General features: G+C 43.4%; 1 protein-coding gene across 2 annotated transcripts in view; it reads right to left on the reverse strand.

Moving 5' to 3' along the window:
• The window catches only part of nexmifb (neurite extension and migration factor b), an 86,635-nt gene that overhangs the window by 440 nt on the left and 67,454 nt on the right, over positions 1-18,741 (reverse strand). Inside the window, exons 2-3 of one of the 2 annotated variants that reach the window (XM_086023655.1) lie at positions 13,989-14,119; positions 448-4,651 (exon numbers count right to left, since the gene is read on the reverse strand). In XM_086023655.1, the coding sequence (XP_085879781.1) occupies positions 448-4,651; positions 13,989-14,070 (4,286 nt within the window). In that variant the 5' untranslated portion in view covers positions 14,071-14,119. Of the gene's footprint in view, positions 1-159; positions 4,652-13,988; positions 14,120-18,741 lie in introns of those variants that run through there. The other variant, XM_086023656.1, reaches the window with a different exon arrangement.

The following is an 18,741-nucleotide window of genomic DNA, read 5'->3' on the forward strand; positions in this document are numbered from 1 at the left end:
TTCAGGGGAGCATGTTTTGCTGAGAAAATACAAAAAGAAAGCTCCTCAAAAAGCTTACAGAACATTTTTCAAGGGATATTCTCTTTTTTTTTTCCAGACAAAATTAAGAAAGAAAAAAAAAAAAAAAGAAAAAAAAAAAAAACGACTATAAGAAGAACAAACAAAGCAGAAACAACAAAAGCGAGGAAAATGCAGCCATGGTCGTTTTAAATCTCAATCAAGCTCGACACAATCACTCAATAGGTAGTTTGCAACGTACAAGAAGTTTTTCATGCAGATATTAATTTCCTTTTCGGGGATTAAAGGAAGTGAGAGAAATCAAGGGGGAACTTAGTTCTCATGCAGCTCTGGCATAGCGTCAGTGTAGGTATGCTTGTGAGGGAGGGCTCAGGTATCGTGGGGGAAAGAGAAAAGGGGGTGCAACAGCAGCTGATAACAAAATATTACCTCAGTTTCTCAAAAGAGGTCATCAGTGCTATGTCCTTACTTGGGTCTCTCTCAGCTCGCTTCCCCTTCAGCGTTTCAATGCGAGGAAACTTTGCACTGGTCTTGTGACGGTACAGCTTTTTGTGCGCAGGCCCAGGGTTAATAAAGTTGGGCTTGTCAAACATGTCACAGCCCAGAGCTAGTTGGGGGAATAAGGGGTGAGTGGGGTTGAATTTGGCCTGGTTTTTCCCACCTTTGCCCCCTGCCTTCCTGCCTCGCCCAGCCCCTGTTAGCACGGCACCCTTTTTCTTCAGATCGGACTCGGTGCCTGCCAAGATTTTAAGGGTCTTTAGGTTGAGGCTGTTGGCCTCGGAGGGCGTATCGGCCTCAGACATGGGATTCCACAGCGGCTCGATGGAGGCCATCATGAATCTCTGCACCTCAGCCATGCCGGAGACAATGTTGGACAGGATATTGGAGGGCTCCTCAAACTCTCTCTGGTCGTCTCCGACGAGACTGTTGCTCTCTGACCAGCCCGTGCCGGACCAGTCCCCGCTGCTTGTGCTGTCAGTCAGGCCTGCGCCGCACCCGTCTGCCTGGTTCTTGGCTGCCTTACCCTCCAACATGGCCTTAATCTTTTTGGTTGAACGGGAATTCTGTTTGGGGGTCTTTACCTTTTCTGATTTGGGGGCTCTGGGGGCCCGTACTTTCTTTGGGCTCTGTCCTGCAGCTGCCTGTTTGTAATTGCCTTTCCTCTTTGACTTAATGCTTTTGGCCCCCGCCATTTCATCAGTCTGTTCATTAAATTCTGTCGCTCCCAGTTCCCCCTTTTTCTCCAAACATAAGACATCCTGGCTGTTAAAGTTGTGCAGTGGAAACTGACTGTCCTCCACTGTGTAGGCATTTCCTGTGTGCTCCTGTTGCTGCATAATGTCACAGTTCCACTTGACGTCCCTGTTGCGCTCCGTAGACATATCATTTACATCCTGGTATTTTCCAACGTTGCCTGGTATCTTCATCTCACGTCCCGCAACCTGTGGGGAGAGGTTGGGAGTCTCAGGCGGGGAAAGCTCTGACAATGACGAGTGTCTAAATTTGTCAGGGGTAAAGTTGGAGATGTCCAGCAGGTCTGAGGACTCCCTGAGTGGTGTGAGGGCGTCCATACTCTGCTGAATGACCATTTTAGGACTGCAGTGAGCTAAGAAACTGTCTCGGCCCTCCTCCTCACCCTCCCGCTCACAAGATTTGAGGCTTAGTGAACTGTAATTGCTTGAGGAGGCTGATAAGGAACCCACTGAGTCGTAGCTGATGAGTCGTCCATTGTCAGTGCACAGAGACCCTCTCTGGTATTGCACCTGGCCCTCTACACAGGTTGACTGACACACTTGCAGATCTGCCCCGGGCTGTAGTCCAGGCTCAGTCAGGTAGTTCTTCTCGTAAAGCATGCGGTCACCCTCAGGGCTTACTTGGGTGTAGTTAGAAACGGGCAGGTTCTCACTTACGGCTACAGCAGGTGGAAAGCTGTTGGGTAAGATAGGAGTCTCGGGGGTGTCGGGTCCAAAGTTCTGGTTATGATTCGGGCAGAGCTGTGGATGCCAGATTTGGGGGAAACTGGGGCAATTCTGGGGAGACTGTTGGAGCTCTGATTCTGAAGGAGGGGAGAGTACACAGCTTTGAGCAAGTTGAAGGGAGCAAAATTGCTTTTCCTCTAGGGAAAGGCCCACAGGATACTGTTGCCTGGAGGGCTGCTGTGGGAAATATGGGATGGATGTACTTCCAGAGGAGTCTGTAGCATCGAGCAGGGTCTGGAGGTAGCCCCCTGGGATGACAGGAACCCCAGTTTCCACCTCCTCTGATGGCGATGCTTTGCCAGGAGGGCAGGAGGACGAAACAAATGGGAACTTCACCTTGTCTACGTCAGTGATCGTACTGTCAGAGAAATCTGGTTTGGCTGTGGTTGAGCTCAGGCTTGCATCTTTTGCACCAGCAGAAAGGTCCTCCGTGTTTGCTGCAGCGGCATCCGTTTCATTCGTCACGCTCTTCCTATCTTCTCCTTCTGCCTCTTTCATTTTCAGGCTTCTCAGCCTGGCTTCACTTTTGAATTTTCTTATCCTGACTATTTTGTTTCTTCCCAATCTCCTCCCCTCTCTCTCCTCCCTCTCCTGCGAGCGACTCTTGATTATAATTGTGTCAGAGATGGCGTTTAAGTCCAATGTGACTGGGATGTCTGGAGCTGCTGTTATCTCCCCGACCATGAGGGTGCCTTCCTCTTTAGTGACACCCCCATGGGCCTGATCAGAGGGCAGAGAACCATGCACAATGACTGATTGTTCCACAGCGTGAATCCTCTGAACCTTTAATCTGTTTGCGATCTTGTATTTTCTTTTGGGATGACCAGAATTAAAAGGGCGATGGTGGCGTCCGTTAAGATGAAAACCGCGTTGTTGTCTATCTCTGGCGACCAGCTTGAGCTGCTCCTGTCTCTCTCTTTGCTTTGCCTGCCAGTAATCCTTCAGTGGAGCCAGTGTCTCATATTTGCTTATTGTGTTGGCGTTTAAGCTCACAGTACCATCCGCAGGGTTTAGTTTGCCCAGTTTCACCGACATGAGTCTCTCTCCTTTAAACCTGTTGATGATGATGTACTTGATGACCACGGGTGGCTCTTTGCGACACGATTTCCTCCTTTTTTTGGGACACCAGTCTACATCCTCCTCTTCTTTCTGACCAGGCGGGGGTTTCTCTTTTTTCTCTGCATTCTTCTCACTCTCAAGCGAGTCAACATCATATAAGTAATCATCACTGTACCGAACCTTTCTTTTGGAGCGCAAACCATAGTTAAGTGGATTTGAGGGACTGGGGAATCTTTTGGAGTGACCCTTCTTAAATTTGCCCTCCTGCACAGTGTCTGAGGAGGAGCCAGTGCAGGAGCTGTCATCACTGAATTCCCCCGATTCCTCTGTAGAATTAAAGTCTATTACATAGTTAACTTTAGGAGTTGACATGGGTGAGCCTCGGGAGCCGTCAAGAGGGCTCTGGCCACTGCAGTCCCCTGGGTTTTCCTCTGGCTCTGCTTGCAGGATGAGCTCATCGGATTTGGGCTGAAGCTCATCAACACTCCTCCTCAAGACTCCTACTCCTTCTTCTTTCTTGGCACAGTTGGCCAGGACACTAGGGAAAAAATTAAACTGTGTCTCCTCCTGGAGCACATTTGTTTTTTCCCTCATGTTGTCCTGAAATGACTCATAACGAATCTTTAGTGAGCAAACATCACTGCTTAATGTCGAGTCGTCATCCTCATCATCAAATAAATTGTCGACATCTTCCTCAGAGAAGAGGTTGACTGACAGCTCGTTCTTCGAGCATAGATCCAGCAGCTCCATTTTGCTCTCGCTGATGAACGATTCAAAGTATCCCCAGTCCTGGCTGGCATTAGCCAACAGTACCTCCTCTCCACTGACTTTGTCCAGTAATAGTCCTTCATACAAGTTCTTAGTATTTGCATCATCCTGGGGGTCATCACAGTCATTCGTAGTTTTGTTTCCTTCCACCCTCTTGCCTTCATCTGAGGCTTTCGGCAGGGGAAAATTAAGTAGCTGGTCAGAGAGGAGCTGTTCTCCGTAGTGACTCACTGCCTCCCCTGCATGGCTCAGGCACTGGATGCTGATGTTGTTGATGTCGGAGAAATCCTCACGGTTCACGTCCCCTATCCGTACACTTAGTCCACTTTCTGAATGAGGGCTCGTGCTAGGCTCATGTGGTGGGTTCTGTTCGGAGGTGGCGTCGCAGGTCTCAATAAAGCAACCGAGGCAGGTGCGGCTCGGCTGAAGGAGGCACTCCTCCGTCAGGGTAGATACGTTGTCAGGCTCCATCATTGTCAGTGACAGGGAGGTGGCAGAAGGCAACCGAATGTTCTTCTGGGTATCTCTCATTGGGGCCCAGGAGTTTACAGCTGGGCTAGGAAGTGATGCGGCACCCGGGGTGTGTTGAAAGTGAGGGACTAGGGTTGGAACCTCATGGGAGGGAGGGCATGGAGCTGCTGTCAGACCCAGAGAGAGGTCAGCGCCAAGTGGGAGGGGGAAGGAGAGAGTTGGTGACGTGAGTGTGGGTCTCTGGTGTGCCGGGCAGAGCCGCTGTGATGACTCCGCTGCAGGAGGAGGTGGGGGTGGGAGAGCAGCATCAACAAGTCTGCTTAGACTCAGGTCATCACTCTGCTCACATAAGCCTGCTGGGAAAAAGAAAATAACATTTTAGCTCTTTGAATAGTTACTCCAAAGTAAAAACACAGCATTTTATCTTTTTATTTTCTGTAGCCTTGAAATATAATTATTCTTCATTAACCACCAGAGTGAGGAATTTTAACTAGCAAGGACTGTACTTTTTCATTTTGTGTCTACTGTAGCTTCAGTACCAGGTACCATCAATTTTGTAATGCGGCATTAACAGTTCCATAACCTCTTGCGTGTTTGGTGGTAAAAGGTGTGCAAGGGGAAAAAAAACAGGTTCAACACAGTAAAAACATTAAGAGCACAGTGTAGCTATGATTCCCAAGCCTTAGAAAACAAACATGATGGCATAAATGCAAACAACTAAGCTACAAAACTACAACCTATCCTATCATGCTGGGTTACCCAAAATGTAATATTTTAGTCACTGAAATGTTATGAATGTAATACAACTGCAACTGTTTTAAAATCATGGTCAAATACAGAAGACTGCATAGTGTTTGTGTCAGAGGTGGGCATTTTACTACAGTTTGCCAGTCCGTCATTTGTCATCCGTCAGCGACCAGGGAACCCGCCCGTCATTCATCAGTCCGTCATTTTTCATGACGAACTGAATTGTAATTGTCAGTCAGTCAGTCCATCAGTCAGTCCGTCAGTGAGGTCCATCAGTTAGTCCATCAGAAGTCTGTTGGTCCGTCAGTTGGTCCTCCGACAAAACATCAGAAAAACGAGCGCTCGCCAGTGAGGGACCGTCAATGACGGAAACGGTTAGATGATTACAATGACGAATGAAAGCCCACTTCCGTCATTCGTCAGTCCGTCGTTTTATAAAGGTGTCCCGTCATTCATCAATTGGCAGCACAACGGGCGTCCGTCAGTGTCGGACTAGTGAAAGATGTCGAATAACTGACACTCAATTTTTAGTAAAATGCCCAGCACTGGTATTGACTATGAATACATACGTAAATGAGCAGTTTATACTTGATATATTTATTTGTCTTCATTTGTCATCTACACACGCACATGAAAATTGACCTCTGCATTTGACCTATCACGGTAGTGGACACAGCAAACACAAATTGTTAATGGCACACACTGGAGCAAGAAGCTACTTAAGCGCCCGGGGAGCAGTTTGGTGTTAATGGTGTATATAAAGCAGCTCACAGACACCCCAAAATTACAAAGGTGCCAGTTACAGAATTCACAGTTTTATTTTTTGGGTGGTCTTCAAAAGGCTGATTGGGACATGGTCTTAATCAGTGGAAGAGTGATGAGGAACAATCAAAATCCACAAACGCAGGCTTGTAGCAGCAGGCAGATAAATGTGTTTGCGCTGCATAATTAGATCACAGCAGTGGAGGCAGGTATGTACACTTGGGACATGGCAAGCCCATATGCTGGAAATTGTAGAAGTTAAATCTTCCACACCTGGCACTATTCTGAGACGCCACACTCATTTCTACAGTGGTACCGCTACTTACAAAATTAATTGGTTCTGTAAAAAAATTCTTAAGTAGAAAATTTTGTAAGTAGAGACGTGTTTTCCATGTAAATGCCCTAATCCGTTCCAAGATCCCCAATATTCGGACATAAATGTTTTATGAAGCATGAAAATGCATCAAAACATGTAACAAATACATGTTACAATTAGATTACTGCACAATAAATGAGAGTTGTGCATAATGTAAAAAAACAAAGAATAGAGTAAAGATTAAAACTGATGGTCGTTTACCTTTTAATTGCTGTCCTCATCGCTTTTTGCGTTCTTTGGTTCATGTTCTCTCTCAGAAGTGGATTTTGGCGTTTTGTAAAGAACTGATTTAATAACGTGGCGACTGTTGATACATTACGGTCATATTCTTTGGCGAGATCAAACAAACGCATCCCTTTTTCATACTTTTCTATTATCTCTTGCTTTGTTTGTATGGACCAAAAAAAAAAACGATTGTCTCCTTTTTTTCTTTTCCTCGTTTCTAATTTACGTAAAACTATCGGAACACCGCATGGCCGAGGGGCGAATGACGATGACGCTGCATAGACATATCTATCACATATATATCTATCTATCTACCTGTCTATCTACACAAATAGACACATACAGTAGAGGTCCCTCTTAGCCAATGGGATGCCAGGAAGATGCTAGGTAATAGCCAATGGCAGAGCAGCTATGAGTATGTTGCGTTCAGGAAACTCTGGAGCTGCGAGTAGAAGTGCATACTGTGTTTTTACCTTTCGTATCCTGAAATTTCTTTCGTAACAACAGGCAATATATTCCTGTTGAGGCTTTTCCTAACTTGAAAATTTCGTTTGAAGAGACGTTCGTAAGTAGAGGTACCACTGTATTAGAAAATGTCAAAATTACAATAAAAAAAGATACATTAATGCATTCATAGAGGTTAACTACCAGTGTCTCCCATCTTTGGATAAATGCGCCAAATCATTATTGATGTAATGGTAAATGCTTCAGGGAAGACTGCTTAACAAACAGTATTCACCATGGGTGTGTTGCTATTGAGCACGTCTTTGAATATGCATATGATCTGAGAGTGATTCAGCGAGGTAATGAAATTTGCAAGAGCGAGTCTCATGGGCTTCTGTCCTGCTGAAATGTTGCAAGAAGCCCGCTGGTCATGAAAAGCATATATGTACTGTATGCTACATCATTTAACGCTGGCACTCCCCAGAGAAATGCGCATGGTCGTGCTTCCTCTCATAGTCAGAAAAGTGCAATTGCAGCAACTTGTCAGCTTGTAATCACTAATATATTATACTACTGTATTCGCCACCAGTTTCCTATAAAATGATAGCATAGCTGGCCTCACTGATGATATGGACACATTTTCTGTTAAGTGGTAAGGAACGTTTCTTTACTTTCCAGCAGGCACAGGAATATTAGTACAAAAAGCGATTACTAGTCAATTAACGGATTGTTGAGGATTATGAGAACCATTATGATTTTATGGAACTTATTTTTAATCAACTGAAACAAAAATGGAGGGTGCATCTTGACTTTTATGTGTTTGTGATGTAAACATCCCGATGTCAGTCGTGGCCTACAAACACACATACCTTTGCTATGGCCTTCTGAGAAAGATTCTTTAATCTCTCCATTGCAACCCTCGATGGAAAAGTGAACAGAGAGAGCGGAGTGCTATATTCCACTGGACTTTCTTTTCCAAATGTACATTAAGAATATTACTAGAACTGCGTCACCTCCGCAATACTGCTAAAATCCGTCCGATTCTATTTGGTAGTGACGCAGAAATCCATGCGTCAATTATTGTAACCTATTGCTCGCTGGTCTTCCCATGTCTAGAATTAAAAGTCTGCAGTTAGTACAAAATGCTGTAGCTAGACTACTGACAACGATGAGAAAGTTTGATCATGTCACCCCGATACTAGCCAACTTGCATTGGCTCCCGGTCCACTTGAGAAGCGATTTCAAGGTTTTGTTTGCTTAACTATAAAATATTACACAGCTTAGCACCTTCCTATTTCACTGTCCTAGTGGTAGAGTATGTTCCATCCCGAAACCTTCCTTCACAACATGCGATCCCGAGAGCCAAAAAGAAGTCCGCGGGTTGTAGAACATTTATTACTTGGTAATTTGATATTTGAGGGGATTCCCACATCTGCAGCCCCTTCTCAAGGTTTCTCATTTCACCACAGATGGGATTTTTGGAGGTTTTCCTTGCCCTCCTGGGGATGTCATTAATATTTGTCAACTGTGGGCATGTGAAGCCCTTTGAGACGTTTTTGCCATTAAAAGCTACATAAATGAATTTGACTTTATTTGTATGAAGAAGTGGATTACGTTGAGGTAAGTCTCCACTTAAGGTCCAGGTACCAAATGCGAAGTCCACCATTAGTAAAAGATCCAGCCATCCATTATCTATACCGCTTATCCTCACAAGGGTGCGCTGGAGCCTATCCCAGCTGTCATCGGGCAGTAGGCAGGGGACACCCTGAATTGGTTACCAGGCAATAGCAGGGCAGACAGAGACAAACAAACATCCGCACTCACAATCACACCTGGGGGCAATTTAGAGAGTCCAATCAACTTACCATGCATGTTTTTGGAATGTGGGAGGAAATCGGAGTACCTGGAGAAAACCCACGCAGGCACGGGGAGAACATGCAAACTCCACACAGGGAGGCCGGAGCCGGGATCGAACCCACGACCTCTGAACTCTGAGGCGGACGTGCTAACCCGTCGACTTAGTAAAATATATGTTTTATAATTGATTATGTAGGCTGGTGCTGTTTCATTATGTTCACTGGAAGAGAAATTGTTAAAAAAAAAAAAGGATTACAGTATATTCATTAGTAGTATTCCATTCGCTACTCAATCAGCATGTGGGAATCCTACAATATCAGTCTTTTCAATTTGCTGACAAACATTAAAAGCATATTCAAAATTGTAATTGGACTGGCTTCATATGAGATTAAAAACTCATATCCAGTGTGTGCATGCCTGGAATATGTGCGTGTCTGGGGCGTGTGTGTGTGTGTGTGTGTGTGTGTGTGAGTGATGAATGTGCGTATTGGCTTCGGGGGTATAGTGTGATCGAGGGGCCATCTGTCTCCAGCTGGACCATTAGCTCTTCAGCTGTTCAAAATGTGCCACAGATCAGTCAGACAGGTACACAAACACACACACACACGCACACACACCCACAAACTCCCCGTCTTACAGCATTGACTTTAGATGACAAATCATGTTTGACATTAAAGGTCAAATGGGGCTCGGAAGCCACACAAGCACTTACAAGCTACAATGTAATGCTATTTCGACATGTAAGCTGGCAGATGTGAACAAGACGAGCGCTTCCAATACAGCTGCCGCAATTCCGAACGTGTCCCACAGAACGAGACGCTCATATATGGAGCTGATCCTGTTGTAGGACAAGTTGTTTCAATAGAAACGGAGGCTGGATGCGAAACAGCTCGTGCAATTTGGCACTGACACTCGCACTGACCATATGGACCGACATCGACTGCTGGCAAGCGGCGGTGAACGGTCGGGATCCTCAGCCCTGCCGCGCCTGACCACGCTAGACGGCCTAAACCCTCTGCCAAGCTAGACGAGACCTGACTAGACTGGGCTCATCTTTCAGCGCAACACATTTGGGGCTTCGTCCACCTGAGGAAAGATGGAGCTGACCTGAATTTGTCCATGCCAAACGCGGGAACACGGAGAGAGGCAAACAGGCAAGTACGACCATCTTCGCTTACGTCCACATTCTATCAGGAACTACTGTCACAAAATCAAACATTCATCAGAACCATACAAATAGATGATCCCTTAAGACATCATTTTAACATAAATTGAAAAGAAATAGTCATTAGCATAGTCATTACCACGAAATCATCCATCTATGCATTTATGAGATATTAAATGCATGCATGAAATGGATTTTATAATAATGTAAAATCACTGATGACCTAGTGCTACATATGCCTGACTCCCGTGCAGGCACCATGAGTTCAATTCCAACTCAGTGACGGTGTGAATGTGAGTGACAATGTGTTACGACATCTCCTCATGATGGCAAGAAGGAAGGGTCTAACATAGGTGCGGGAGTTGGCTGGGATTTAAAGAAAATGGTGCTCGAACAAAGGGTTTGGTGTTCGAAACACAAATGGGACACACTACACAATACCACAAGGAGGAACGACTACACAAAGTCACACTATAACACAAAATGGAGTTAACGCTCCCGAATCCCGACTGGCTTAGTGCAACACCCGAATAAAGTGACTGATTCATGAATGGAAGATGGTTATGGTGAAGTTCCTCAACACGAATAAATAAGAGTGGCTAGACGAAAGAATGGATGAGGGTCATGGCCAAGAAACTAAGAATGGCGGTGCACTAAATGAAAGACAGCGGTACCAAAACACACCCAAGAAGTATAGGGACGGACTGACACACAGAACACCACAACACACAACAAAGTCCTTCTTAAACTGATCGCTGGTGGCACACCTGAAACCAATCGGTCGCTTGAAAAAAATGGACATAAGTGTTTTTCACAGGACAGCAACGATATATAACCTAGTTTACCCATAGTTGCTGGGATAGGCTTCAGCTCAACAAGACTACATGTACTGCATATATAATCTGCGACATTTAAAGTACTGAATAATTCATTCATGTTGTAAAATGACAACAAGAAAGTCATTGCATCATCCCCTCTGAAACTGAGCCAGACTGTATCGAAGCAAATTGGATTCCCACTAAATCAAACCGAATCAAATCGTTTCATCGTATCGAGATACGCATCGAATCGTATTTTATTGAAGCGATGCACACCCCTATTGGAAATTAATCTCATTCAAAATAATTTGAAAAGTCAGAACGTACTAATAACAGTCTATTTTTCTTTTTTTTTTTTAAAAAAAGAAAAGTTATTGTTAACGACATATTACTTTGACTTCATAGTAGTCCACAACTACTCCATTTTGCCTCAATGTCCTAAAGACACAATGAATAAAACAACTCTGCTCAAATTTCTTAACAGTTAATTAAGGTAGTAATTCATCCATCCCTAGTTATAATAAATATGATAATTTTTATACTTGACAGATTTTACTTAGATAGTTCAGAAAGGTCCAATGCACTTCAGTTAGTTGTATTTAAAGAGGAGCTCAACCCAAACATATTTTTTTCAAGGATATGTTCTATGCAGGCCCACTAGTTGAAAAACAGCATTCTGATTAATTTTGCGTTTGTGGAATATAAATTAAGCAGCAAAATGCACCCATTTTTAGTCATCTCAGGGGGTGGCCATTTTGTCGCTTCTGTTGACTGAAGATGACATCCAAGTTGCTCAGGGCTCAGATAACGACCACTCACGGCTCACCTGTTTTCTGAAGCTGAGCCACGATTGGTCGTTATCTGAGCCCCGAGCAACTTTGATGCCATCTTCAGGCGACAGAAGTGACAAAATGGCTGCCCCCCTGAGCTAGCTAAAAATGGATGGATTCCTCATATTCCACGAACGCAATATTAATCAGAATGCTGTGTTTAGAGTCGTGGGCCTGCTTGGAACATATTTTGGAAAAAAACATTTGAGTTGACTTCCCTTTAAAAACGTTCTTTATAAATGATATAATGACACATCATGCAGGACTAACAGAATACGTACTGTCCCTCCATGAAACATTAGACAGGAAGTTAAACACCGACAAACAAGTTAAGCCCTACAGCGATGAAACATAACTTCCACGGTGGAAGTAAATCGCTCCAATATCGTATCACTATAGAGGAGTGCGAATGAAAATAGCTTGATTTGGCTTTTTCCGCTGACTTCTTCATTTTTTTTTTATATAGTTCCCCTCCATGTGTGCCATCTTTATCACTTCTCCCTCTCCATGCTGACTTTCTCCCTGTTCTACTCACTATCTGCTTCCTTTGCAACTCCCGCGCGCCTTATCCTTGTTATATCGAGGCCCTTACATTCAGAAAATGCTGATGTAGCTGCTCCCTCAGCTCAGCCACCTGGGGCGTTCACTCATCCAGCTGGTAGGCCAACTACAGAAGCTGTTTGCTACCTATTGCTCCATCTTCACTAGAAGATATATCCTGCGTGAATGGTGGGGAGAAATCAATGCAGCCGGGACAAGATGTTCATAATAAGCGGTGAGTAAGTGCAGCATGATTCATGGCGGTACTTATCCCAGAGCCTGTCTTCCTTCCTGCCTCTTTTCCACCATTGTATTTGAAGGAATTGGCTTTCATCTGTGAGGCGACATCATTCGGGACCACCGCACCATGGATGGAATGCTGAGCTAAAAGTCCCTTAAAGGCTCCCTGCTTCTGGTTCAACTGTCACGTGTAGTGGCCGTCTCATGATCATCCGTTTTCTATAAGGCTTGTTGTCATTAGGTCGCGGCTGAGCTGGAGCCAATCAGGTCATTTGGATCAAAAATCTAAGCAAAGCGTTGCACGGGTCGCGCTCACTTAGCAAAAATTGCAATGACGCCACCACAGCAGTGCTATGTTTCAACATTGCGACTTAAACTATTGTCTGTATAATTTATAGAAGTGTTATGATGCTGACAGTTTGCATATGGATTGAATTTATAACACTAGTCAACAGCACATTTTAAGCGGCGATAGCATTATGTGTCCCGAGAGATGTATTTTTGATGTTGTTTTCAAAAAATGTCATCAGGTTTCTGAGATATTTTCATTTTTTATTTTTGTGTTTGACCTATAAAAAGCTTGCATAATAGGGCTGTGCAATTAATCGAAATTCAATTACAATTACGATTATTACACTCCACGATTACAAAATTGGCATAATCGTAAAAAAATATTATTAATATTCATTTATATCCAACACACTGTTTGCTTAGACAAGGAAAACATACTTGAATTTATACATTTGCACTTTTTTAAAATGTTATAATAACTAATTTTATCAATTTTGTTTGGTCCAAAAGGAACTTACTTACATTTATTTGTCTTTATATTTTTTACGTTTAAACATTGTCTTGTTTTGTACCAAAACATAAATGATCGCTTGAATAATTGTGATTTCAACTATTACCAAAAATAATCATGATTAATATTTTTTTCATAATAGAGCAGCCCTATTGCAGAAAACGGATTTTACGGTGTTGTAATTTAGCTATGATGTTATAGAAAAAAAATCCAAATGTTGTGAACCTAACTCTTAAATAATAGATACAGTGTTATAAAAATATTGTATCTTGAATATATTATGAATATAGTCTTCTTATTACAGTATTCTAAAAACCTGATTGTCAATCAGCGCAAAAAAAAAAATCATTAAGTTTACCTGCATCTCTGATTAAAAAATGTAGTAAAAATGTGTTGACCAATGGGGAAAAAAATGTCCATTTGGAGGTCGACCAGAAGTGCTTTGATGCTTCACTGTACCTTGTAATCAGAGGTGGGCAATTTACTAAATTTTGCTAGTCCGCCATTCGTCATCCGTGAGCGGCCAGGGTACCCGTCCGTCATTCGTCAGTCCGTCATTTTTCATGACGAACTGAATTGTAATCATCAGTCCGTCAATCCGTCAGTCAGTCAGTCCATCATTTAAGTCCGTCAAAAGTCCATTGGTCCGTCAGTCAGTCCATCATTTAAGTCCGTCAAAAGTCCATTGGTCCGTCAGTCGGTCCCCCCAAAATACCCCAGAAAAACGGACGTCCGCCAGTGACGGACTGCCGGACCGGTCCATCAGTCTGACGGAAGGCCCACTTCTGCTTGTAAGTGTAGTATTGCTAAAATAACAAACTCAAAGGTGGCCTAAGATTTTTGAACAGAACAGTCCATCATGTGCAAGTGAAGCAATACAATTTCACCTGTGTTCTCCACCGCAATTGCATTATCTGCCTGGGAAGTCTTCACAATCAGTGTGAGACCGCTGTCTGTTAACACGTCCATCAATACGGCTCCACGCTGCACGTACTACGCATCATTTTGACTGTCCCACCTGTTGAAGAGAGTCAGAGAGAGAGAGAGAGAGAGAGAGGGAGAGAGAGAGAGAGACAAGGGAAGCCATCATTAAAGGGTGAATGCAGTTGTGTCTAATGCGTGATGACATTAACGCTAGTGTACTAGATTTCATTACAGCAAAGATCCGCGCGAGGCTTCGACAAGCACAAAGTTACAGTAATTGAGGGAAAACATGACAGAGACATCAAACAGGCCCTCGGGTAGCAAAACCATCGCTCTTTCTTCTGTATATCACAGATTCCAGTCTAAGATTAATTTCAACTTTGCCAAGCAAGAAAGTACACAGCTGAGATCACTATGGAAACTGCGCCGATCTTTCCTATTTTAAGCTTCATTTAACATTTATAGCACAGTTGTTAACCTATGCCAACCTCGCATAGGCAGCTCTGAGCATATTTGTTTATTGTAATTAGCCGACTCCCTCCCTCCTATGCGCATTGGCGGCAAGGAAAACCAAGGCAGCTCAAAGAGGGGAGATTAAAGAGATGTGGCTGAGGCGGTGACAGCACACTGTGAACACCGACTCGTTTACTGTTGCGACTTATGGGGAGTGCGGTACGGGGATGACTGAGTGTCTATGTGGCGCAGGAGAGGCAAAAATAAATAAATAAAAACATTTGAAAAAAGACGACGGTTGAAGTTTGTCAACCAAGCACATCACACTGAAAAAAAAGGGTTGGATGGCACAAAAGACTTGTTTCAATTCACGACGATGTGAATGTGTTTACGGTTCCCTTGTCGGTGTTGTAAAAGCGACATCGGGGCTGCAGGGGTTGTTTTCCGCGTTTTTCAATGTTGTGTTTAATTTATTCAGCCATCTAGTTCCTCTTCTTGTATTTCCAATCCTGTTCAAGGTCACAGGTGACCTGGAGTCTGTCCCAGTTGATTGTAGGCAAGAGGCAAAGTACGCATGAAATATTGCCATAGGGGGCTGTGCCCCGGGGTGTGTTCGTCAAAATGAAATAAAAAAACAATTGGAATGAAATTCCCATACTATTATAACCCCGGGCTGAAGGCAGAGTACGTAATTAGGATTTTAGATAGCTCTGACAATCCAAGAAAGTACTGTTTGTAAATAAAATGCCACTAAAATCAAATTCTGAACCAATTTTCAGAACCCTTCTGTTGTGTTATCAACCAATGACAATAGCGCGGTGCGCTAATTTATCAGAGGAGGCTCAAACCACATCATTAATAAAAGCACGACTTACAATGATGAGAAAAGTTCAAGGCACGACAGTTTCATCTTTATGGACAATGTACTGTGTCTTCTTTTGTTTTGTTTGAAGTCACATGAAGTATTTATGCAGATGACGACACAGCTATCACCACCTTAGCTACACACGAGTGTAACCAAACCTAAACTGTACTGTGATCAACTGAACAGCTCTGTATGCGAAAAAACCTGGCTAATGTGGAATGTTAATCTGATGTCAGTCTTGAAAGAAATATGACGACAGAGACTCGGGGCCAGGAAATTAACATTTGATGATTTAGCCTTGTGCTTGTTGATAGTCTTTCCTTGCACCCCCACTTCTTCGCCCATGCAGCTCCTCTCTGGAGGGGCTGGAGAAGCAGGATGACAAATGAGCCAGAGGAGAGGATCTAATAACATGATCTCCTCGCGGTGAGAAAAGGGTGTCTGGGAGATTAAGACAGACGGTCAACAATAAGAGAAAGGGAGTGCACAGCTGACTATAAACAGCTCGTCTCTTTCATCCTATTGCTTCCAGATTTCATTAGCTGCCCACTGACCTGAGAGCAAGGAAGCTGGAGAGCTTCCTGAAGGGAACTCAGCTTACATCGGCGCACTCAGTGGCTCAGTGGGTGACTTCAATTCACAGACATCGCATGTGCTCATATGTGCAGCTGGTACAAGGACCCTGTAGGGTAGTTTATGTTTAAGGTAGTAGTTTATGCTGCTGAACGCACCATTTTGTTTGCGCAGAAAGCATGCTATGAATGTTCTGCCCTCCCTGAGAGTGCTTTATTTAATGACACCCCAGTTGTGCTTCATCGTAAAACTAAACACAGCAAAAACAATTACACACATTGAATATTTAAATACAAGACATGCCTTGTTTCAGAAACTCCGGTGCTAATGCTAAAGTCAGTCTAAAATCATATTGCAAGGCGAATAGAAAATTAGCATTGAGTTTCAGGAATGCTTTTCTTTCAAATTCTGAATATTCACACACAAACGCTGTAGTAACACAAAAAGACAGGTAATAGAGCAAAATTCAAAGGCATATGTTCTTCCTACTATGTGAAGAACCAGTTGTATTAATAAAAATCAATCGTGACTTTCTTCTACTCTACGCTTATCTTAATGTGGTGTATCTCCATGCATGCATGGCACCACACTGCCCCTAAGAGGCCAAGATGAGCACAACAGGAACAGTCAATAATGATTTTTATTCAATGCATTTCATTGCTATTATTAAAAATATATATTATTATGCTTTGATGCTAATATATATTCTACATGTTCTTTCAAGTTATATAAAAAGATGAGTTTTGAACTCAATGAATAATTGTGTTTGTTAATCGTAGCTTCAATATCAATCAAAATAATCGTGATTAGTATTTTTACCCAAATTCGCTCAGTCGTAAACTATAGTATGTACTGAATAATCTGGCGTTGTTATCGGTTATTGAGTAGGCATTTGGTAGCTGCTTGACTAGAGAAGGAGTCTTCAATCCTGTTCCTCGAGGGCCGGTGTCCTGCCTGTTTTCCATATCTCCCTGCTACAGATATTCACCAAAGGTCTGCAGAAGCTGGATAACGATCCTGATCATTTGAATCAGGTGTGTGTTGCAGCAGGGACAGATGGAAAACAGGTAGGACACCGGCCCTCGGGGAACAGGATTGAAGACCCCTGGACTAGAGGTACAAATATGAGGTCCATAAAGCTCTAAATGCATTTAAAGGAGGTTGTTCGTCCTAAAAAAACCAACATCAATCAAGTAAAGGGAAGAGATGGCAAAAAATTCCGATGTGGCCAAAATTCTTCAAAACAAAGCATAATAATCAAACACAACAGAAGACAACTTTAGTGAAGAAAAAAATCCTTCACCATTTCAATGAATCATGATTTTTACTGGACCCAGTGTTAAAGATGCCATTGTGAATGAAAAGATGCAAAATCATTCTCCTTTGCTTGGGACCACGGACCCAACTTAGGAGTGAACAGAGTCACATTTGAGTAATTAGCTGGTGAGAAACTTGGGGTTTCTTATTCATCACATACAAGGAGTTGAAATCAAACCTAAGAATAATCATTTCAACATTATTAAATGGAAATATAACATCAAGCAGTGGAAATCCAAAACTTGCAAGGAGTCAGGAAAAGTGAAGTCACACATCGCCCTATTAAAAATTGGCTCCACAGTGGCATGGACACCACACACAGCAGGGAAGGCTAGTCAGGCAACAGAGGTCCTGCCAGACATCAGAGTGTGGATTGGGGATGTGTTGCGAGTGAGGCCCCTGCACGTCCGTGTGTCTGTGTCTGTGCCTGTGTGTGTCTTCATGGCCGGTTGCATGTGTGTTACACAAAGCCCCAAGGCCGAGCATTCAGCACCAGCATGCGCTGGCTGAGGCTGCACAGGCAATCACAAGGAGAGAAAGAAAGCAGGAGAAAGGCAAAGGCAGGCATACTGCAACAGTCCACCCCCTACCATTCGGCTCTAATACCGTAAATGTGTTTACTCGCCACATTATTCATGACTGTCCTGCATGCTTCACATATCATGCAAGAATTTCCCCCACACTACCAGTTCCACCAACTCTATCAAGACATGAGCAGAGGCCAGCTCACTAATAATGATGGACTAACTGTAATAGGAAGAGCATTTACACTGAAGCCGTAGGGCTAACAAGGGGAAAACTTTTGGGAGAATTCCAGCGCACAGGTTTTGTGACAAAGTCATTCTTTGATGTATTTCATCACAGGAAGCACCGCCACTCTCACTTGGCGTGGGAATCTGAGAATAACAAGGTACATCAATTGGGCGATAACTGCTAAATCTTGGAAGGAATCTCTCTATGATACCTCACATCAGTGTGACTGAAGAAACGAAAAACTGCATCATCAGAACTGGTTGGCAAAATTAGACTTCAACGATGGCAATAAAGTTCTACTGGATTCCATCTAAAAACCTTGGGCGCTATTTTGGTGCCCAACTCATGTCCAGTGAAAAGTGCAGTCTAGTGCGTGGGTGAAGTTTTCTTTCTTTCTCTTGGCATTTTAGTACACGGGCGTTGGTAGAAGGGGTTGCATGCGCCGTTGTGGGAGATTCTCTTTGATAGTATGGTAAATTTTCAGCATTTCTCAATGCAAATTAGGCTGGACGTGCGCGAGAGTGGCATTTTAAAACAAGTGGGATTTATCAACACACATTCCTTAGCGGTGTTTGTACGACGGGTGTCTGCATATTTGATAAATGTGGATTTTTTTCTTTTTTACTTATGCACACTTTAATTTTCATACAAACAGAATTAGAACCTGTTCTACGCACTCTTTGATAAATGAGCCCCCAGTGTCTTTATTAGAACAGGAACCAGAAATAGAGCAAAATAGGAGACGAGACTAATAG

This window comes from Filicampus tigris, chromosome 2 (genome assembly GCF_054856515.1).
Source record: "Filicampus tigris isolate MCC_2025a chromosome 2, RoL_Ftig_1.0, whole genome shotgun sequence".
NCBI classification, from domain to species: domain Eukaryota; kingdom Metazoa; phylum Chordata; class Actinopteri; order Syngnathiformes; family Syngnathidae; genus Filicampus; species Filicampus tigris.